We start from the raw sequence: 24,012 nt of genomic DNA, 5'->3' as shown, positions 1-24,012 counted from the left end.
AGTAATTCAAACTCATATAAAACTAAGTTGACTTAGATCTATAATAAAGTGAATTCAATCAAAATATGATTAGACCAAACTAAGATCAAAATGACTCTAATCAAATTCAAATTTAACCATCAAAACAAACTGAGACTATTTGAATCAAGTCGAATTAGACTTATATTTAATTAATGGATCAAAATTGTATCAAATTAAGATCATGTCAAACTGAATAGGGTTAATTTTACATTAAATATGTTAGATCAATCTCATATTACATTTAATCCAATTTAAATTAAATTAAAAAAATCTAAATTAAGTTAATTTTATCAAAATACACCTATTGATCAAGATCTAAGTTATATCTAAACTGAATATTTAAAAATCCACGATGTCCCCTTGTAGTTCAGGAATAAATAACAACGCGTGTGGATGTTGTTTCACACTTTGGGAGGGACCATAGAAACTGTTCCAGAAATGAAATGACAATAATTTTATAGTATTAGTTCCATTTTAAAATTTCTTTTTTGATAAACGTTTAATGGGCGAAATAAATATGGTAGGTGAAAATTAAGTTAGTTTGGTCACTAATATATTGAATTTCTCTTGAAATGGAACTTCCGTTAACTATACTTTTAGAATTAATGAATGTGATGTAACAAGAGACACACGTCTGAATATGTTAAAAGACAAATATTAACAAGTATATTAATAAGAAAAATAGAAAAGGAGTAATAAAAAAACAAAAAGATAAATACACCATGGTCATTTCTCAAACTGAAAGCAAAGGAAATAAATATGACAATCACATGTTAAATGAAAGACAGAGACATAGTAGTGCGGTTGTCCTATGTGGTAAGAAAAGATAGTTGTACAATTGTCCTGTGTAGTAGGAAAAGAAAATTTGCATCTTAGCTTGACTTTAGACTTATCATTTTTCTTCTTTTATTCTTGATGTGAATTCTGCATTATTTGATAGTCCTCGTAAGTTGGGGAATAAATATTCAGAAGACTCAGCTTGGAAACAAGAGAGTGAAACTATTTGGAAGTCAAGACTTTGGTATAAATATGAGCAAGTTGCGAAGAGGATGAAATAGGCAAGAGTCTCGTTAACCCTCATTGTGTCTTTTTTTCTAACTAGATGACAATTCATCTACATGTTTTATACGCTCATAGATTGGTAGTTATATGTAAGATTAATTGATTATCACAATATAATAAATGTGGAGTTTTGAAAATAACTTAGAGATTTCGTAAAAGAAAAGTAAGACAATAGATTTCACAAGTAGCAACTATGGCTTTATATTTCACTTCAAAGGAACTTCTAAAGACTGTGTTTTGTTTCTTGGACTTCTATGGGACGACAATTGAAAAACCAAGATACATATCATATCCACTAATGGATCTTTTTGTGTCAGGATAAATTGTCAAATCAGTGTCATTTTGGACTTTTAGTTGATGGTCATAATGAAAAACAATCCCAGCTGGTGCATTTTTTTATAGCGAAGGATTCTTGGAGCAGCATTGTGATGGATAATTGTTAGCTTAGAAAAGAAATGTACAAGATGGTGCAAAACATAGATTATATCTGGTTGCGTGTTTGTGAGATACATTAGTTTTCCTATGAGAGCTAAGACAATCATCAAGTGATTCTTCTATTGAAATCTTCTTGATTTTATCAATATGTAAATTTTATATTTCATCCCAAAAGACATGTGTGACTCAATAATTCTAGTGTATATTTTCGCTTATTTGTTAGGATATTTTTATTAAATTTTTATTGATTATATTAATAATAAGTTTGGTATGTACAATTTGTATACATCTGCTTGTTCGGTTGGATGTCAGTTGACATGCCTAGATACATACAGGGTAATGTTTCACAAGTTAGCCATTTTCAAGGAGGCTTGACTGGTAGTGTATAAGAAAAGTAAGCTAAGAGAGGAAAGGTAAAAAGCAATCGAGACCGAAGTTAAAAAGTTTTGTGAAACAAGATTCATTCGAGAGGTAAGTACACCACTTGGCTTTCCAACACGGTTCTCGTGAAGAAGTCAAGCGGTCAGTGATGAATGTGCACTAACTACATTGATTTGAACTAAGCATGTCCTATGATGGGTGCCAAAATATTTCGGATGTAATATACAATTTCCTTCTTGTTTGTTTCGATGTTATCCTCTACATGCAGTATGTTATTCTCTAATCATTCAAAAATAGTGCTAATAAGTTAATTTAAATTTTATCCATAAAACAATTAATATTATAATAAATACGTGGTAAAAAATTTCAACAACCATATATTTAATTTGTATAAATTAATTAAATGCTCAACTAATTTTAATCGCGATTGATTTCTTCCTAAGATGATGAATCACGTTCTCACAATTGATATATCCCGTAGTTACATATCTTCTTGTAAAATCCATTATAAGAAATATATATATATATATATATATATATATATATAAATAATACAATATTTTACCTGTAATATTTACAAAGTATAAACAATTCAAAGAATAACGTAATATTTAAATCCAAAAGAAAAATACAATATTTGTATTATATTAATTAAGATGTTTGAATAATTATAAGAAAATAAAATAAAAGTTGCATGGGATACAAGATAATGATAAAGGCCAAAATGAATAGACTCGAGTTTAATTAGACGAGACTGACAAAATCGGAGTTGTTTGACATATGGTTAAAAGATCCCATGAACACATATGGATAACACAACGCAACTTTGATTTTGTCAATTCCTTTATTTAGTCTAAGGATTCCGCTATTTTGACAACGAGTTTTAACACCATTTTGACAAAGCTGGGTGTCATCAGCCCATTGGTCCGTTTTTAATTGACTTTTATTTTAAAAAGTGACGTCAAAATTGGGTAAGGTTTCAAAAATTTGGGATTCCAAATATACCTCTTACCCTATTTCATTTGAAATCAACGTTCTCTCTTATTCCCCTCGTTATCTCTCTTGATTTTTTGTTCACCCTCTTCGTTTTCTCTCTCCCTCCATTTTCTTTATCTCTGTAAGGTTTGCTGAACGTCGTCTTCTTTGTTCAGGGTATTGTGCGAAATGGCAAGGTCCGGTGATCATGGTCCTTCAAACAAGGTAAATGCGTTCTCCCTCCATTTTCTTCATTGCTGGTGGACAGAGTGCGTCTCGTGCAGAACCCTCTATGAACAGTGGCTTTGTTTCCCTGGGTGGCATGTACACCAACCAACCTCCTATGAAGACGTATGTGAGGGTCGAATCATGAAGGTGTTACAAGGGTAGAGCGCTTAGGACTCCGTACACTAGAAATTGAGTGCTTAGAATAAAAAATGAGTGATATTTGTATTGATTTGTTAAAAGAAAGTCATACAACATTGTACATAGATGAACAAATGAGTGTAATGTAACCTATTTTGTTCAATGTTATAAAAGATGCATCTTTGCTTCCGTTAAATATTGTTAATGTTAATTTAAATGTTATTCCCTTTGTTGTTGTCATTGTGAAATGAGGTTTTGTTTGGAATGTTAATGAATAAACTGGCCAATTTGATTGAGTAGTCATGTTTGTGATGGATGAATGAAACAATGTTTGTGAGATGATGAACTTAGCACAAGTGGTGAAGGTTCTGCTGCAAAAAACACAGTGGTAATTGTTTACAAGTGGCTCGTAAACGATTACATGAGTAAAATATGGGTTATGTACAGAAACTTGTACTGCAGGAGCCAGCTGTGGTAACCTGAGTGATCATGGACAAAACTTATAACTTTCTTACATAAGTCCAATGGTTTAAACTTGATTTTGGTGTTTAAGTGTTAGTATAGGCTGGGAAGTTATGTTTGGGCACCCCATGATGGAGGAAAGGAACAATGTTTATGAGATGAGCAACTTAGATGAAGTCCTAAAATCTTGTGCACCAAAAAGCACACTTGTAATCGTTTACAACTGGTTGGTAAATGATTACACGAAAAAAATCTAGGTGTTGTACATAAACTTCAACTGTTGGAGCTAACTGTGGTAACCTGGGTGAAAATTGTCAAAATTTGTAACTTTTTTACATAAGTCGAGTGGTTTTCACTTGATTTTGGTGTTTAAGTGTGAGTTGAGTGTGAGGTGTCAAGTTTGGGCACTCCATGATGGAGGAAATGAACAATGTTTGTAATACTACCAACTTAGGTGAAGTCCTGAAACTTGTGCACTAAAAACACACTTGTAATCGTTTACAACTGTATGGTAAACGGTTACACGAACAAAATCTAGCTTTTGTACAAAAGCTTGTATTGTAGGAGCCAGTTGTGTTAACCTGGATGACCATGGTCAAAATTTTAAATTTTTTTACATAAATCCAATGGTTTTCACTCGATTTTATTGTTAAGAAGTACAGTACACACGAGGTTATCTAACTTGGTATATTCATTTAAGTATTTATCATAAATAATTCGTAAAAACTTCATGTAAACATTGATGATGAAAACATTAAATATCTATAAAGCACTTGAGTATTAAAAACATTACAATATTGAAGTAGCAACACAGTAATCCATGAATGTTCCTAATGAAAGTAATTAACTCTAAACAACCAATTCTAACTACAAGGTTCGTTATCAAAGTCGTTGCGCAAGTGCTATAGTTGTTCCTCAATGTTCCCAACTCGCGATTTCAGCGCGTCAAATCTTGTCCCCATGGCCATGTCCATGTTTCTAAATCACGTTTCGAAGGCGTCAAATATTGTACCAACGAAGGTCTATAGTTGTTCGATGCGGTTGATGACATCATTTAGTGTTGTAGAAGAACTAGCTTATTGATTATCCTCATCTTGTCTGCCTTCACGTTGTTCATTGGGGGAGTTCTCTTTGGGAACCCGCACTCCCTCATGATTTTGCACATAACCAAATGAGCCTATAACTTTAGATCTTACTTATCCTTTGTTTCATCTTACATTTCCTTTTTGGGCTGCCATTGGACCTGCAGTTATAAGATAAACAAAACAACAATGGTCGAGAAGATGGTTAGGGCTCACGCAACACGAAAACGCCAATGCTGGAGAAGATGGTTAGGGTTCACGCAGTTCTACTTACCAAAAAACACTACAATAATGACAAGGCACAATACCAATGTTGGATAGGGACGTTGAAGATGGGTTCAATGTTGCACAAGACAACGTCCAAGACTGCAAGAAGGCACAATACCAACGGTCCAGTAGAAGGTGAGACTTTAGGATTTGAACACAAGAGACATGAGAGAACGAGAAAGATGAGAGAATGAGAGAGATGAGAGAACACGAGAGAGATGAGTGAGCGAAACGATAAATAAAAAAAGAATAGAAAAAGCGCGAAACAATTTTTTTTTTCCTTTCCTATAATACCCTCACCTGATTAATTGTATATATATATTTTTTTCAAATTCAGCCAATCGAAAACCGTGGTGTTGTCGTTGTCAAATAAATGTTGTTAAAGAAACATTTTCGTTATTCTAAAGACAAGAAACGCGCCGTTTGCGGCTAACTCAGATTTTTGTCGCTCATTCTTTTGTCCTATCTAAATCTAGTGGGAATTGCATTATAACAGTCGTAGGCGCATTGCTATCTGCAAACTAAATTTGGCAAAAAAAAAATGTTTTCACAACCATTTTTTAAAAATAAGCATTATAAAAAAATATTATATTTATGAGTCAATTAAAACAACTATCTGATAACAAATAAAATACTATTAAAATCGAGTAGTGTTGTATGTAATATAAAACATTAAATTTATTATATATTAGAACTATAGAAAGATATAATGTGATTTTTTATATCATAAATTAGTCATCTTATAATATAGTTTAACCTATCAAATATTATAAATAAAAATCTTTAAATAACAATTAATTTTAAAGACAAAAAATAATCATTGATTTTAAAGATAAAAAAAATAACTAGTTACTATAACAAATAATTTAAATATCAATTTAAAAACTTAAAATTATTAATATCTAAAATAAATTTAATTATGAATAAAAAATTATAATTAATTTGTAGAATATAAGTTGATCTCCAAAATTAATTATGAAAGAAATTAATGTATAAATTGATCACTAGTTAATTAAAGACTAATTTAAACATAAGCAATAAAGGGCAATGGGTACTATTTTTTGACATCCAACAAAATTTTATACATACTTTACCTCCACTATTTTATCCTTAAATCTCTTTCTTTCTTTGAAAATATAATTTTTTTTTTAGTACCAACATACTCCTAAAAGTAAATTATGAAACTAGTGGAAAAAAAAACATGTTCCTTCTCTTTATTCTGTATTTTGTCTAGGGTGATCAATTAGCGCATTCATTTTGTAATCGAAATATTCCTTGTAAAAATAAGAATATATGTGAGTGGCGAATTACGTTAAAGACTATGTAAAGCATTGTAACTCCAACTTAACACGAAGAAACAAAATGGCAAAAGCTTTGATTTTCACTATATATAAATGATAGATGTGCCGGCCCAAAGAAGCTATAAATGCAGGAAATCTATTCATTGAACTGCAACGAAACTAGCTAAGCATAACAAATTAATGAAGCTTAACATCATAATGACAAAGCTTATCCTTTTCGTGTGGTCGATAGTTTGTGTGGTGGCTGTGGCCTCTGGTCAAAGTGCCGTTGTGGAGTCTACGTATCATCTATACCAACCTGAGCAGCATAACTGGGACTTGCTGGCAGTGAGTGCGTATTGCGCCACTTGGGATGCAAACCAGCCCCTCTCATGGCGAAGCAAATATGGATGGACAGCCTTCTGTGGACCTGCAGGGCCTCAAGGACAAGATTCTTGTGGCAAGTGCTTGAGGGTACGTATGCTTTACACCACTCCCTCACTATTTAAGCAATATCCTCCTTAACATGCGTGCATGATTTTGCTTTTGATTGATGAAGAAATCACAGTAATAGTTTTTTGTAGGTGACAAACACTCGAACAGGAGATGAGCAAATAGCTAGAATTGTGGATCAATGCCAAAACGGGGGTCTGGACTTGGACGTTAGCGTGTTCCAAAGACTTGACTCCGACGGAAATGGGAATGCTCAAGGCCATCTTACTGTTCACTACGAATTTGTCGACTGTGGTGACTAAACATTGTATAATTCAGCAGAAGGGCTACCAGATCCAAGAAGGATTGCTTCTTATTAGTTATATTTAATGACAAAAGTACAAGCATAATCAATAAGTTATTTTAGATAGTTACCGATTGCATTGCATGCGATTGGAAGCAAAAATGTTGTTGCTTTATTCCGTCTCATTTTTTCACAATAAAAGTCTTTGTGAATTTTGCCGAAGTCCTTCCTTTTATTTTTTGTTTTGGAGTTTGATATCAAAGTTGCAGTCACCGGATGCATATAAATAAAGTGTATATTGTTAACTTTGATTCGCGAGCACGTGGATTTGCTTTGATATTCTAAGTTAAAAATAATTAACAGTATATGTAGTGATTAATGTTCTTTCTTGATCGTCACTTGCGCTAATTTAGACTTTTTAAACTCTATATATTATATCAATCTCGAAAATATTGTTAAAACACTTAAATCACTCTTATCGACCAATCAACCTAATCATAATATTAAAAGAATAATTTTGTTAATAAGTATGATAAATCAGGACAATATAAAAGTAGAGTTATTCATATGAAAACCTTATAGGTGACAATTTCTTGCATGAATTTATCAGTGACACAATGTAGTGAGCCATGTAAATCAGAGAACTTACGTACGTCTAGGTGTATATATAAATAAAAACAAAATCAACCAGCAGTGTAAAAAAAATCTTATTTGAACAGCATTTAATAGTATATTAGAATGAACAGAATTAAGAAAAATGCTAATGTTTGTCAATTTTATGGTTGCGATCTTCTTTTAAATTTATTTTTTTATCTGTTTAGTATAAAACTTTTATTAGATTATCGAATCTCAGCTATAAGATATAGGGGATGCGTTTAACAAATCAATTTTAGTTAGATCTATTATATTATCGTGCAATTAAGATGTCAGATGGAATTGCGTTAAAGACTGTGTAACGTGTATAATCATTCAAAGTCGCAGATAGCATCAAACATTGGACAAGGCTGCATGTGAGTGTGATTGCGAAATTTATTGACAAATCAGTACACGGGTGTTGACAGGGAAACCTTGTGCGCAATAATATGTATTGAATAGTGCAGTGTCGATATTCGCCGCGTACAAGGAAAAGCAAGACAAAGATGAGCTTCATAAATCATATTTTTCTAGTCCAGACTGGAAATTTCCACGAAAAAAATCTTCTCTAGAGGTGACCATTATCATTCAGTTTCTTCCGCATAGTTTTCAAGGATTCAGACCATTATAATATAGAGTTACTGCTATTCGTTTTCGATCTGATGATTGCATATTATTTACGTTGGCGACTATGTAAAGCGTTGCAATGCAACTCCAACGTAATACGAGGAAACAATATGAGTTTGCAAAAGCTGTGATTTTAACTATATATCATAGATTGGCCGGCCCCTATGAAACACAACATCTAATTAGTTCAACTGCAACTTGAGGTGGCAAATTAATCAATCTTTTTAATATTAATCATAAACGATGATGACAAAGCTTATACCCTACTCCTGTTGCCCATGGTGTGTGTAGTGGACTCAAAGTGTGCCATTCTGTAACTGTAGAACCTGAAGGCCAAGCTTTCCGTGGCAGGTGCATGAGGGTATGCTAGCATGCTATATACGTCAGATATACATAGCCTAAAATGCCTTCTATTTATTTTCCTTTTTGTTTTTTATTAATAAAGAAAGCATAATAATAATTTATGGGCTTGCATGCTGATGACAAACACTCGAACAGTGTAAAATGGAGGGTTATGCAGTTGTCAATTGATCTTTTCTCATGGGTCATTTATTGGTGTTCTCACGATTCATAAACCATATGAAATTATTGAAAATAAATATTTAAATTATCTTATATCTCAATCTATAAAGTATGTAAAATCATTGAGTGTCACGCAAATAATAATAATTAGTACGTAACAAATGCATGAAATTGTAAGTGTTTATTTGGTTTGACTTTGCATGACAGATAAAAGTCGTACATGTAAAAATATTGAAAATAATAACAAGTAAAAGTAATTTTTATTGATTAATAATATGTAAAAATTAAAGTGTATATTTATTATTTACTTAGTGGAACAGGGACAAAATTGAGGTGAGGCGGCCAGAACTTAAAAGTGGGTTTATTCATTGGATGTCCCAACCATTTTGTTTTGTTTTGTCGTGATATATATGTATATAGACAGACCAATGATGCATGATGATTCTGACCTATGTTGTACCGGTATGATTCTGCGATCTTATCATTAAGAGCCTTATTTTGTTTATTGTAATGCCACAAACGATTTATAGTAAACAAAAATATGATATCATTTACAAACAGACAACAGACCAAAGGGGCCTTTTTTTATGTTTGTTTTTTTTCCTTTTCAATAAGTCCCCATTCAGCTCCTAAAACAACGTGGTTGGATAACACAAGAGTAAATCGATAAGTTGAGGAGTGAAATAGGGTAACGTATTCTTGTTTTCTTGTTGCTAGCTGCCAAGGAGCAAAGGATCATTTTGCACATATACTTACAAAATCAATTTCTATATATGTGTATTATTTTTAAATAACACAACATCTAGTATATAGAAAAATTCAATAAAAAAACTCCAAAATTTTCCCCGAATTTATTATATTATTTTTGGCATTAACTTTTAAGCAAAATCTTGTCAATTAATTTAGTCTATAAATAATGAAAGTATGATTTTTTAAAGATCAAAATATTGAAGACTTTCCTTTACTAATTATTTTTTTTCTTATTTCCGTACATTGATTACTTAAAAATAATTTTGGAAAAATATTATAATTATAGATAAATTTCATGATATGGATTAATGAATTTTAATTACTTATACATATGGATTCATTATTAAAGAAATATATATATATATATATATATATATATATATATATAAATAGTATAAAACGCTAAAAAGTTAATGTGATTTATAATATATTATTTACTATTTAATATTTAATAAAAATTTGAGAATTTCTTTTAATGAATATTGGCTAAGTGTTTGTGTTTTTTTTTTTGCGTAAAAAATAAACGTGTTTGGGTAGATTTGCTGCACCTTCTTCTGAGTGCATTAAATGTTTGGAAAATTACTTAACCACATGTTGCATACTTACTCACCGAGACTCTCTTTTAATACTAATGTTAATAGATGTTCACGAATTAAAACCACAATTTTTGTATTATTCAAAGAAAAATAATATTTATAATTTTTTTATTAACCTTGTATATATTTTACGGAAAAAATAATAATTCCCGTTACTCATATTTTTATACCAAGCCATCTTCTTACAATATGGTATACAAAATAAACTTTAAAATATAATCCATCTCATAACTTTTAATAATTCAAGTATAAGACCAAATGATTTTAATACAACAAATATAGCCCTTCAAAGTTCAAAGAGTAAACCAAATGCGTCAAGCTGATTGTATCATGTGACAGATCTAAATGTTTCGATATATCACCCTTTAATAATTTTATCTAAAATACGAAAAATTAAATAGTTTTGTTATTTAATTATTTGATATTATCCTTTGGATTATATATATATATATATACCAAAGTTTACTTGTTTTAGAAATTTGCTTTAATATATATATATATATATATATATATATATATATATATATATATATATATAACATCAACTAAAATAAAGTTATGTTATTAATTATAATTTTATTTACATGAAAAATATATAATTTAATTATTTTATAAAAAAAAATATTTAGATTGTCTGATCATATTATATAAACAATTATTGAGTAATGTAACAGTGAAAGTTTAAGATTTGAAGACAGCTAATTTCATTCCAGACATAATTATATATTTCTGATACAATAAGGATATTTAAAAGATTTAATTTTTTTCTCTGATAAATAAAGATATATAATTGGTTAATAATATTTTGAAAGAAGAAATTTGAATAATTTAATTGAAATAAACTAAAATATAATTAAGTGAGTAAATAAATCGGTTAAGTTTATGGATTGAAATAGGTTAAGTACGCATACGCTACGTGATTTATTAGTGAGAAGCTGCATAGATAGGATCTAGCCGTCATAAGTCAACTTCCCTGTTAGAGATTCTTAGACATCAATGTTTGTTACATTAAGTAGCGTTACACACACATCTCAACGTGACCTTATTAGAGCTACATCTGATAAATGCATGAGTGGAAAACAAAATTAGTGCTAATGTTAATTAATGAGTAATGAGCCATAAAATTGAATTTTGTTTAATTTAATAGGAGGAAGAAAGTCGGAGGTGGTGTCAGAAGTTGGGAAAAAACATAAAAAGTTTTGTAGTGTGTTAGGGTGATGTTGGTAACAGAATATTTTGCTATTTTGGGGGAAAATGGTAACTAGAAAGGAAGAAGATAGAATGAAAAAAACGAAGGAGGTTTGGATAAACAGTTAAGGAACAGTGATACATGGTATTACCAAAGTAAACAGTAATAATCTGGGAGAGTTGAAGTCAAATATGTGAATGACACACAAACACACGCACGGAACAAGAAGCGTTGGTTTGTTAGTAGTGTGTGTGTGTGTATGGCGTGTGTATTGCTTCGCTTCTCCTTCTCTTTCTCTTCATGCTCTCTTTTCTTTGTCTCGGTCTAACACCAACAACACCCAAACCCAACAACGACAACAACATTGGACGGTGCCCGGTCTATCTTTACGTAGTTTTTCTGCCAACAATCGAACCCCATCTGGGGATTTGCCCCCAAAAGCCGCCACCTGAATTCCCTCCCCAGATCCATATCGGTTCTACGTCGAATCCAACAGGGATAGAACCACCGTGGTGTGCTGTGGTTCACTTGGCAGGATTGGAATGCAAAGTTAATTAATTTATTCGTTATCGTAGCGATGGTGTCGAGCCAGGTGGTGAAAGTGAAGAGAGATACGCTACGACCATGCATGACATGCCCTCTCTGCCATAACTTCTACAAAGATGCCACCACCATCTCTCTCTGCCTTCACACCTGTTCGTCTCTCTTACCCTTCGATTTCTGTGCTCTTGAATTTTTTTTCCCGGATTTTGACGTTGTTCCGGTTTACCTACCCCACAATCTGCAATGCATTGCTCTTTGTTTAATCCCTCTGGGTTCTTACTCATCCTTGTCCTTGCTCTCTAATTTATATCTAATTGGCTGGATTTTCATGATTTGGGTTTTCAATGCGCTTGCTTGATACTTGTGATTGGTGATTTCGGTGATCTGGTTTCATACGAAACTTTTGTCTTAGATTACTTCTATTGCGTGAAGAGAACGTTAAATAATTGTATTGTGGCTTTGGTAGAGCAATAAGATTGACATGATAGCTGGGCTTACATGGCTTACTTTTTTGTTTGTGGTTTTTTGGTTGTTTGGATTTCTGTGATTTCACGGGTAAGGAATGGAATCGTCCTAATTGTGTTTTGAGGTGGCGTACTGTTGTGAAGTGTTTTTAGGATGCAGTGGACTTTCATGATACGTTAGTTTGGTAATTCGAGCAGCGTGTGATGTTTATGACATTCCTGAATCACACACTTACATCTTCTAGCTTGCACATGTTTTGAGTATATTTATCGACACTTGCAAGGATCTTCTGTGCAACTCACTGAAGTATCATTCGAACACCAGTTTGCAGGAAGTGCATATATGATAAACTATCGGATGAGGAGATGGATTGCTGTCCTGTGTGCAAGATTGATTTAGGCTGCCTTCCGGTTGAAAAGCTCAGGTTGGTTGGTCTTTGTTTGCCAACTTACTATTGCATTTTGTGCTATTTATGAATTCTTTTGAACTGGACTGAACTAAAATGCTGCTGGAATTTCTCGTTGGGGATGGATTAATATCTGTAACTTTGTTTATTCCGTTTCGTCTTCTTCTCACTTCGTTGTTAGTATTTGTTGTTTGCTTGTACTACAGAACTTGCTGAGAATATTTACTAATGCTCATGATCAATCTCTTCCTTTTTCTTTCTTGGTATAAAACCTATTTGTCTGGTGTGAGCGAATGAAGGTTTTTATCTTGAATATCTTTCACTGTGTATCGAAAAATTTCATCACTGAACTTATTCTCTTTCTTTAAGTTGGATTTGAACTTTTCTCTTCCCTACTTTCAGAAATGGTAATCACAATATATAAGTTGCATTGCATCTGCCTTGAATTTTGTCACCGATAAGTCAGATACATAATTCTGGACATCTATCGTATTATAGAAGGCACCCTTCTTCCTAAAGTCTGAAAGACTACCAATAGTTTAACATTTTCAACCGAGATTGAATCTTGTATGTGAATTTCATTTGCAGCTTGTGATTTTTGGTGAAGACTGATATTTTGATATAATGGACCTTCAATATGAAACCCAGAGGGACGTCTTCCCCATCATCAGGCATATTAGATTTGAATGAGAGTTATACTTAGAGGCTGCATGAATAAATTATTTTTGTAGATTTATAAAAAAAACGCAGCTTAGTAAATTTGTTGGAAGTTTGCGAAATAATCAAGGATTCCTATTGATTATATGCAGGCCAGACCATAATTTGCAAGATATAAGGGCAAAAGTATTCCCGTTTAAGAGAAAAAAGATCAAGGCCCAGGAAGTTTTGTCTTCAATATCATTGCCAACCAAAAGGAAAGAAAGATCACTTTCATCATTGGTAGTCAGTGCCCCCAAAGTTTCAATGCAACCCGGCTTTACAGGAAAGAGAACTAAAACCAGTACAAGAAAGGCTGCTGCTGCTTTACGTGGATGCGGTTTTCTTCTTGAATCCATAAAGAAGGAAGAAACAAACGGTGAAGATAATACGGTAAGGTCAATTTTGTTGGATTCGTCAAATATGACTTTCGAAAATGTAAGTCAGATGCGGGCTGTTGGGGCAACAGGACTTGGTGTTAATTTTTCTTTCTGTGTTTGTACTTTTTCTGGTTTTTATGTGACATTAATTAAGCCTTAGTTTTAAGTAATGAGGGTCGTGTAAGTCATGCACAATGTGATAATGCTCATATATAATCATTGATTCCCTATATGGTTGTAGGATCCTTCAATGGCCGAGCCTTCTAAAAAGCATAAGCCTAATGCAGATAAAGAGAACAGTGTGGAACATGCAGAAGGGAAGGTTGATCTCTGGACACCCCTGAACTGTCTTGTTGAAGCTGCCAACCGAACAAAGTCCTCCAGGTCAAATTCACAAGCAATTCCTCTTGCCAAATTAGAGTCCCCGGTTACTCCTCATGGTGGACAAAATATACCTGAAATTACAACCAAAACAGAGCTACCAGCTTCTGTCCACAGTGAACTAAACATTCCAAAATCCAAAAATAAGTATACTGGACACAAAACAATATTTGGGGATGACAAGGATGCAAACAACTTGCCTTCAGGACCAGTGAAGAGAAGAAGGTTGCGTCCTGCTGGTCAGAAAAGAGTTGCAGCATCTGAGATGTCTTCCTCATCCCCAGCACCACTAAATGCAACAGGGAGCAAGTGCAACAGAAAAAATAGTCCTATCTGGTTTTCATTAGTTGCTTCAGAGGACCAGTAAGTCTTTTTATATACAACAATCATACTAATAACAAAATGTTGAGCTTCTGTTGTCATTAAAGATTTGATGTTATTATTCAGGAAAGGAGATATTCCCTTGCCACAGATCTCAGCATGTTATTTAAGAATAAAGTAATTCTTCTGATCTCATTGCTACTCTGTTTGTATAATTACTTTATTTATTTTGAATTAGAAGTTTTTCTTTGGCTATGACTATGACTTTGGGCTGTGTATAACTGCTTCTAATTTTGGTGTCAAAATTAAGCTAGCAAAGAACAATAAGATATAAAAAAGTGCTTTTGTTTATATACGCTCTATCATGAGTTCTCAAACTCTAAGGATTATATAGGAAGTCAAGAGAAAAATACGTTACTGCATTTAATGATATGACTGACCGATATTCAGGCGAACACTTCCATAGAGTATTCTAAGAAAGTTCAGGATGCAAATAGCAAAAAAATTACCCTTCCAAATTTTATAACTTAGTTTTAGACTTACTCATTTCCTTAGAACAACCATCTATTGAAAAATCAGCAAAGTAGTGATCATTGTCTTACACCTTGTCGTTTCAGTCCCCACAGGCTAGCTAACATAAGGGACTCGGAAATCCAATGCTAATCTGTATAGCTTCTCCCTTTTTTGTGGGAATTAAGCGTGAGTCTTTTGTGATGCAAAACCAAACAAGCTATAAGTCATATGTTGATTTCATTTTGCTGTGTTATTCTAGGTAGCAGATGCACAGATTAGTGATTATTGTCTGAATCACAGTTTCAGCGAAGAAAACTTAGCTTCCATTTGAATAGTTTTGAAATGCGTTGATTTTTCTGGCTTTCATTTTATTGTTCTTTACCTATTTCTTTTTCTGCTAATTTTCTTAAATATATTCCCTTTTCTGGCTTTCATTTTATTGTTCTTTACCTCTTTCTTTTTCTGCTAATTTTCTTAAATATATTCCCTTTCTTATGATAAGGATTTATGTAATTCTTTATTCCTGACCTCATCACAGGGATGGTACTGTGCCCGTCTCATTTATTCAAAAGTACCTCGTGAAGAAACTTAATCTTTCCAGTGAAGCAGAGGTGAGTAAATTATCATCACTATCTAAGGACAATGAATTGTTGGCATGTTCTCTATCTCCTCCTTTCTGTTTTCTTTTTTCTCGAATTAATTGTTGTTCGAGGATGTAATTATACTAAAAACTTGTGGTCCTGAATCTTTTCTGATTAAAGTGTGCCTTCTTATTGTTGTTTGCGAGAAATTATAGGAAACCAAGAACATAGTGCTGCCTTGTGGACATTGGCTGTGACTATCACAAGAAATATTACAACTATGAAAACTAGAATTTATGGGTTGTCTCAGAATTTTACTAAACTTTGCATGCTTCTAGGTAATAGAAAACAGTAAATATTAGAAAGCACAACTACTGACACGAGCCCATGCAACCACATAATTTGCTGAAAATTTTGGAAACACGTTTCTTTTGTCGAAGTTTTAACACCAAGTCACCAAGTAGACAGAGAACTGAATTAACATTGATAGTACTGAAAATACGACAATAACTGAATTTCGCATATATTGGTCTCAATTTTTGTTGTCTCTGGAGCATTCCTGTCCCAAAGGTCCCATAGATATTTAATAGTTGAATCAGATATAGCTGTAGATAGAGCACATTATGGCCGGATATTTAATAGCCTTACGATTTGCTTGTTATGAACTTTCAGTTGCCATAAGATTTGAACATATTTGGACGTAAATTACGATATAACAAATGTTGTTTTCAGAGCAAAAGAAATAATTGAAGTTTTACATAATTTGCACAGGTGGAAATAATGTGCCGGGGTCAAGCAGTGCTTCCATCATTACAACTGCATAATTTAGTAGATCTATGGTTCCGGACAGCCTCAACCTCGAAAAGGATACCAACATCAGTGGGGTCCTCAGCCAAAGATTTTGTGATGGTTTTATCGTATTGTCGAAAGACATTGCCCCCTTGAACATGTTCCCTGTTCTATCTATATACATTTTCCCCCTATACTTTACATACACATTCAACTGTTTTGATACCATTCTCACCGACATTACTGCCTAGAGATTTGTTCATTTAGACGAGGAATATGTATGATTTTGTTTTGCTAGTGACTGAGTATGTGCAACCACCAATTTCATTACTTCTGTTCCATTTGCTGTTAGCTGTTATTCTTTGGATCATGGAACATTTTGTCAAATCATGTCTTCCCCCTTGTAAGAATCGAACGAGACTTCAACTACGTTAGTGTTTTTAACATTATGCATTTAAGTTCTATGGTTCTGAGAATGGAAAGCAACTCAAGGATTTAATTAGGAGACAAAAATGAGAAAGGAAGAACTGTGAATAATAGTAAAAAAGTAAAGGTATAATACGTATTTTGGTTCTAATTTTGGTTGGGAATGTTCGAAATGGTCCTAATTTTAAATCGTTAATTGCCAGATGTCCAGATGTACAATTACAAAGTGAAATCGTTGACACATCATCATCTTCTCCACAGAAACCCTAGTTCCCTAACCTAGCGAATGTTGCCGTCAGCCACGTTGTGCCGCCACCATGAAACTGTGTCGTCACTAGACGACCACCAAACCCCAGCATCGGACCACCACCCATCATCCTCACCAGCATCGCCGCCGGTAGCCACCACCGTCACCAATACAGAATGCGAACGCCAAAGTCGCGAGTCCTCCATCATCATCTTCAGCGTCTTCCTTGACTTCCATCTCCACCATGAAACCCTTATCAGACTGTCATTCTCCACCACCATCAAACTCATCGTCAGCCGCGAGATCCTTCACCAGATTTCATCTTCTCCATCCTATCTTCGTTTTTTCTCGCTGCGCATAAGCAAGCTTTCCTTTACACCTCCTTTGCATCAGAAACCCTACAATCACAAACACAGATCTGCAACAGAAAAACTCTTTCTTCGTCTCTAATTGCGCAACACCAAGGAAGAAGAGCACCAAAGGACTCCACGTAAAAAAAAAAATAGAATTTCAAAAATAATAAATTCAACTCACAATGTCATAAAGGACTTCAGGTAAGCCAATACATTACATTTCACTCTGTAATTGCACATCTCGACATATGTCATATGTCCGTTAACGATTTTAACGGCGTTTGTAAAAATGACCAAATTGAACACAAATTACATTTTTTAGGACTACATTAAACAACAAATAAAAATTGTAACCATTTCGAACATTCCCAATCACCAAATTGAACACAAATTATATTTTTTAGGACTACATTAAACAGCAAATAAAAATTGTAACCATTTCGAACATTTCCAATCAAAATTGGGACCAAAATAGGTATTATACCCCCAAAAGTAAATAAGGAAAATACAAATATAGAATTGCAAACGATACTTTTCTGTTAATCGGTTTGTATTTCTTTTAGAAAGTGATTGATTAATAGCATAAGGATAGTTATGTTTTTTTTGGAGGTTTTGTCTAATCTGCTTACTTTTCATGATACAGAATTTCCCCCTTACTTTTACAAACAATTCCTATGTTTTTTTATAAAAAAAAAGATATGTTTTTCAGTTTCTTAATTTTTAGTCCTTAAACAAATGTTTGATTGATATTGGTTTCTAAAATTTATACCCGTTAATGTTTTAGTTTCTTTCATTAATGAAAACTTTATATTTGTGTTGCCTTCACGGGTAAACTATAAAATTGACAGGATAGTTATTAATTACATTTAATTGGTTTTTAGTATAATTTTGTTTTTACTCACTCGTTATTTTATTAATTTCACCTTTAATTCCTTAGAAACTTTGTCGATTAATTTTAGTTTGTAAACAATTCTTTTATTAGTCTTATTAGTTAAATATAGACGAGAACTCTTATACGAATAAGAAATAAAATTAAATTATAACAAGTTTAAATTTTATTTTATTAAGAAAAAATGTTAATTTTAAGTTAAACTTAAATTATATTATTTTAATGTGGTATAAAAGTCAATCAAAATTTATCTAACTTGAATTTGTTGAATCTACAATATTAACTGCTATCGAACTTTTCTTGATTTTTATGCTCTATAAAGATGCATTAAAAGTTCTACGTTAATTAAAAATAAAATTAAATCTCAGTATATAAATAAAAATTTCACTTTACTAAAGTTGTAAGATTCATTTATACACCTTTCAAAACCTTAATAATATGTCAATAGCTTTAAGCTTTTAACTTCTACAGGAAAAGTCTTTAAGTTTATTTTATTAAATATAACTTATTTCTTAAATTTAATTTAATTTGAGAGTTGTAAAATCACGCGGAGATCTCTTTTTCTTTTATTATATTAGTTTAATAATTTTTGAAGTTAATAATTTTGTTAAAAAGTCTCAAATACATCTTCTCAATTATTTTTCTTCTCAATTAGGTTTTAATTTAGGGAAAATTGATTCAATTGCACTTGTATCATTAAATTGAAGAAATGACATTAAGAATGTAAAGACGTGGCACGTTGACATTGCATGTTTGAACAATGTGGTAGATTGAGGGTGTTAGTTACGGTTTTGTAATTTTTAAAATAAAAAATTTGGGATTTCATTGAATCCCCTAATTTACCAAAATCCCAAATTAAAAGGTGTACGAGGTGTTCGAAATTGCTCTTTTGTAACACGGTGTTGTTGTGATGCGAATGTTGGTACTTTTTTTGTTTGACGATATTCTGAAGGTTATTGTTGTCATGGGAAATTTTGGATTTGCGTTCATCTACTTCTTCAGTGTTGTTGGTGGGTCTTTATCTGCGTTTGTCTATTTCTGCGAAAGTTTGGATCTGCGTTCATTCATTACTCCCAATTCCAACCAAGAACATTCGAAAGATGACCACAAATTCCTCCAACGAAACTTTAATCTCAATGTTCGAAAACTAATTTCATTGAATCAACCCTAATTTGCACGAAACGAAATAACCCAATATCGTCTCATTGAAACCTTACTTTCGCACAAGGAACCTTCTCTAGAAAGATCTCTAATTTAGCATAACAAGTTTTTTTTAATTAAAATTTACTTCTTTTTAAAACTTAAAATAACCAAATTCCACGTAATTATACCACCAACCTCAATATAATTATACCACCAACCTCAACATAATTATACCACCTAACCTTGTTACATCGAAACGTCAACGTATCACGTCATTATATTTTTAACTCTATTCACTCGATTTAAAGACTTCGAAAATGATTAAATCTAATATATTTTGTTTGTTCTTTTTATTTTTTTCCCACATTCTCTCTCAAGCTTTCACAGATCCCTCACTCCTTTATTCTCCTACATAACTAATCTTAAATATCAAAATCAAATTGTACCATGATGAAATTAAGGAACTAAAAAATATAGTAAACCGATCAATTTCATCTTTTAAACTAGCTCAATTTCATCTTGAATTAAACTTAAATTATATTATTTCAATATGATACCAAAGTCAATCAAAATTTATTTAACTTGAACATGTTAAATCTACAATATTAATTATTATCAAACTTTTCTTGATTCTCATATTTTTTTTAAGAGATGTGTTAAAGATTCTACAACAATTAAAAATAAAATAAAATTTCAATAAAGGAATAAAAATCTCGTCTTATTAAACCAAAACAATTATGTAAGATTCGTTACATTTCAAAACCTTAATAATATGTCATTTGCTTTAAGTTTCAACTTAAAAAAAAAAAAGTCTTTCAGGTTCTTTTATTAAATATAATTTATTTCTAAAATTTAATTTAATTTGATGTTGTAAAACCATGTGCGGCTCCTCTATATTTTCTTCTCTTTTTTCTTTTTATTTTCTCTTTTTCTTTTCCTCATTCTTTCTCATGCCTTCACACTATGGAAAAAAAATTTTGCTTTTACATACATGTAAATAAAATCTATAAGGAATAGTTGATATCTACAAATATTTACTACTCATAAATATTTTAATATTTAACAGATATTATTTTAAAATATTTGTTTATAATTAAGTAGTTTAATAAATAAATTGATTATTAAAACATAAGGTTTTATTTCATTCTCAATTACAATTTACTCTTCTTTTTTATGTTTTATTCGAATCAAACTTATGATTTAAACTTATGTTTAAGTGTATATGTGATTAATTTAGTTTTAAAACAAAATTAATTTACTCTTTTAAGTTAATCTACTACACATCATCAATAAGTATATTTTATTATTATTTTAGTTTTATTTTTTCCATTTTTACTTTATTTTTTTCTTAAAGTTTATAATTTGCTGTTTGATATATAAATCAGTATTTTAAAACAAAAATATATATAAAAACAAATCTTTTTGGCATCCTCTTCATTTTAAATCCACGGAATCCTATTAACATTCCAAGGGGAGTCATTAGTCATCCTGCTATCGTTGTCGGAAACCCTAATTTGAATTGGAATCACAAAATGCAGCAGGTAATGGGAAACCATGATAACTCTTCAGATTGCACTTTGCTATTTCGTCGGCTTCATGTTAAAGCTGATCGTTTGTTTTTAATCCGAAAAGGGCGGTGGATCTGAGACGGAAGTGACATGGGAGGACCAACAGAACATCAACAAATTTGGAAGGTTGAATAATCGCTTTCACGAGCTTGAGGATGAGATCAAAATCGCTAAGGTATTCTATGCAACTCATTAATTCGTGTTCAGTTTCTACGCTATCCTCCCTTTCTGTTTAGTGTTTGTGCAGAGCATTTTATTTACTTGTTTGGTTATATTTATCGAAATCGCTCTATGCTTAAGATTAAGAGCTTATGACGAACTCCTAGAGTTAATGTAATGAATTTCATTTTGCAAACTGGGTTTGCTAGACCAACCTTCATATTGTTATCAATTGAAACATGATTCCAAGCCAAATGTTGGTGTGTAAACCTACTTTTGAGGGAAACTAAACATCATCGAATTGAGTTTACTGGGACACATGTGAATTGAAGGTGGCAAAAGGGTATTCCAAACTTAGCCTTGAACTACTTTATGTAAATCCTGATACTTTTTTTAGCTTTTCATTAATATATCTATCCTTGGGTGGATGGGATGCCTTTGGTAGAGACAGGACGTAAGTGAATAATTTCTTTGTATCAATACCAAAATTTCCCTGGATCCGTGTGAAGTATGTTAGGATAGTCATTTAAAATTCTTGCCAATACTATAGCAGCGGACTGAAAGAACATAGATACTGTGTGAAGTTAAGAAAATTGAGTGCCAATCTAAACTTAATTAGGGGAAAGATAGAAGACAATTACATGATTATATCCTGCAACGAAAGTATGTGGACTAACTAATTCTAATTTTGCTTGAGTAACCTACTCAAGTAACATCCTTAACACACTCCCGCAAAAGGTTTAGAATTCGGTTTTATTTATTTGTCTGCTCTACTCTCTGTTTCAATATATTTAAACACACGCACAACGGCATAATGAAATTTAGTTGTTGTCTTGTTCGTGAAGTGTCTGTTCTGCTAGTCCTGCTGTAGATTTAATTTCACTGCCATCCAAGCATTTTGCCATGGTAAATTTATTTGGCTTATTTTTTCATAGTATGATGCAAATATAGCAAGGTATTTTTTATAGGAATCAAATGATAATTTGGAGGATGCAAGCAACGAGTTGATTCTCACAGATGAAGAGGTAGTTCGGTTTCAAATAGGGGAGGTTTTTGCTCATGTGCCAAAGGATGAAGTTGAGAGCAGAATTGAACAGATGAAAGAGGTGACGAGTCAAAAATTAGAAAAACTTGAAGAGGAGAAAGAATCTGTACTTGCTCAGATGGCTGAACTGAAGAAAATTTTGTATGCAAAGTTCAATGACTCGATCAACCTTGAGGAGGATTAGGTACTTACTTCTTGTTGATAGATATCTACTTGGTTACTTTTTTGTTTATATGACCTATTGGACCTCTGGAATTTGAATCATTTTGTCTATTTCAATTTTAGAATGTGTGTTATTTTGCTTGAACCTCTTTCAAACATTGGCCTAGGTTTCTGCTTTCTTTGGCTTCTTGAATTTCATATTTCCTTAAAATATCTTCAAGGGGAGGAGGGGTGTGTAAAATCTGCTATCTTATTGAGGTCATCGAGTATCTGAATTAACTAGCGGAAGGGTGTCCTAGTTTAGCTAATAGTTTTGGGATTAAGATGTAATACAGTTGTATTAAGTTTTTGGAGTCAAACTCGTGTAATGAAAGATGATTCTATGAAACAAAAGGGGATAAAATACGTTTTTAATCTCTTCAAAATTTTGTGAAGTTTGATTTTAGTTTGTCTCAACTATTTTTGAAAAACAGTAATTTAAGTATTCTGAACCATTATTTGAAGTACTTTATTTCTATTGTATAGGGTTATCTAAATATTTTGTGGACTAAAAGTAGTGTTTTCTAACATTAGAAAGACTCAGAAGGAATAAGATATTTAGAGAGACCAAAACTTACCTTTAAAATTAAGATATCAAAAACTTATTTTACTCAAAATTTCCTGAGGATTATTAACAGAAAGGGTTACTTCAAACTATGTAGTTTACTAGTTACAGTTTGGGTATATTCTTAGATCGGTCATTGGAATTAAATAGCTCAAGAGCTCTACATCTTGGAAATTTTAAAATGTTTTTCGATAGGTTTCTCTGACCCTGCATTAAAGTATTTGTCATTTTATTTTAATATGTAATTTTGCATGAAGAATTTTAAGGCAGATTACACTGGAAAAGTCAGAGATAAATAGATTATTTTTTTAAATACTAATTAATAAAATATTCAACGTATACAATTTTAAACACTTGTTATATTTCCATTTAAGTTGTATCATGAAATACTTGGTTCAGCTAATACAAAATTGTTCCATTTGAATAAGTAATTTTAATATTGAACTCTTGAAATAGTTAAATACGATTGAGAATATCCAAATCGATTCCTGTATTCTTTGCTAAAATAATTGGTTGAAGTTGAAGAATGAGCAAGAACATTTACGCAACAATATTAACATTAAGGAGATATTCATAGAATAAAATTGTACATCAATTTATATTTAGAGACAAAGCAGATTAATCAAATAAATTTTATTGTGGAATATAATGGATAGGATAAAAAAAAGCCTAGTAATCTATTAAAGATTTATCTAATAACCAAATTCATTTAATAAAAAATCAATTTATCTATTAGTTAATAATATTTTAATGATGGACAGTCAATCTTTTAAAATTATGTTTTGAAAGGTTTTAAAAATTAAATTTTGTAAAGAAACTTAAAATATACATTTTTCTGAAAATCTTTAAAAATAAATTTAAAAAAACTAATTATAAAAAAATTGATTGGATTAATTGTCACTTCCATTTTAATAGAAAGATCCACTTTGATTTGAAGAAAATAAAATTAATAGGTTA

At 31.8% G+C, this 24,012-nt stretch overlaps 3 protein-coding genes across 3 annotated transcripts; all 3 read left to right on the top strand.

Moving 5' to 3' along the window:
• Positions 1–6,472: 6,472 nt before the first annotated feature.
• On the top strand, positions 6,473–7,086 carry LOC108345399 (pathogenesis-related protein PR-4). The gene is made up of 2 exons (XM_017583999.2): positions 6,473–6,805; positions 6,916–7,086. Exons 1-2 carry the CDS (start codon positions 6,533–6,535, stop codon positions 7,084–7,086), a joined length of 444 nt encoding a protein of 147 aa, XP_017439488.2. The 5' UTR covers positions 6,473–6,532.
• Positions 7,087–11,569: 4,483 nt separating this feature from the next.
• On the top strand, positions 11,570–16,817 carry LOC108345875 (E3 ubiquitin protein ligase DRIP2). Its single transcript, XM_017584702.2, has 7 exons — positions 11,570–12,079; positions 12,717–12,816; positions 13,608–13,887; positions 14,116–14,618; positions 14,703–14,753; positions 15,628–15,700; positions 16,442–16,817. Exons 1-7 carry the CDS (start codon positions 11,962–11,964, stop codon positions 16,613–16,615), a joined length of 1,299 nt encoding a protein of 432 aa, XP_017440191.1. The 5' UTR covers positions 11,570–11,961; the 3' UTR covers positions 16,616–16,817.
• A 4,124-nt stretch (positions 16,818–20,941) lies between these two features.
• Positions 20,942–22,596, top strand: LOC108344858 (probable prefoldin subunit 4). Its single transcript, XM_017583377.2, has 3 exons — positions 20,942–21,058; positions 21,150–21,260; positions 22,213–22,596. The coding sequence occupies exons 1-3, from the start codon at positions 21,050–21,052 to the stop codon at positions 22,471–22,473; spliced, it is 381 nt and encodes a 126-aa protein (XP_017438866.1). The 5' UTR covers positions 20,942–21,049; the 3' UTR covers positions 22,474–22,596.
• Positions 22,597–24,012: the final 1,416 nt, after the last annotated feature.

This window comes from Vigna angularis, chromosome 3, assembly GCF_016808095.1.
Source record: "Vigna angularis cultivar LongXiaoDou No.4 chromosome 3, ASM1680809v1, whole genome shotgun sequence".
Classification (NCBI taxonomy): Eukaryota; Viridiplantae; Streptophyta; class Magnoliopsida; order Fabales; family Fabaceae; genus Vigna; species Vigna angularis.
Note: the sequence above shows the minus strand (reverse complement) of the source record. Positions and strands in the feature narration are given on the sequence as shown.

What these genes read in the sequence shown, in the direction of transcription:
- LOC108345875 (XM_017584702.2), top strand. Translation starts at nt 11,962, where the DNA reads ATGGTGTCGAGCCAGGTGGTGAAAGTGAAGAGAGATACGCTACGACCA. An exon ending in CTTCCGGTTGAAAAGCTCAG is followed by an intron (nt 12,817 to 13,607) that starts GTTGGTTGGTCT and finishes GATTATATGCAG; the next exon opens with GCCAGACCATAATTTGCAAG. An exon ending in GCATGTTATTTAAGAATAAA is followed by an intron (nt 14,754 to 15,627) that starts GTAATTCTTCTG and finishes ACCTCATCACAG; the next exon opens with GGATGGTACTGTGCCCGTCT.
- LOC108345399 (XM_017583999.2), top strand. Translation starts at nt 6,533, where the DNA reads ATGAAGCTTAACATCATAATGACAAAGCTTATCCTTTTCGTGTGGTCG. An exon ending in CTTGTGGCAAGTGCTTGAGG is followed by an intron (nt 6,806 to 6,915) that starts GTACGTATGCTT and finishes AGTTTTTTGTAG; the next exon opens with GTGACAAACACTCGAACAGG.
- LOC108344858 (XM_017583377.2), top strand. An exon ending in ATGAGATCAAAATCGCTAAG is followed by an intron (nt 21,261 to 22,212) that starts GTATTCTATGCA and finishes TATTTTTTATAG; the next exon opens with GAATCAAATGATAATTTGGA.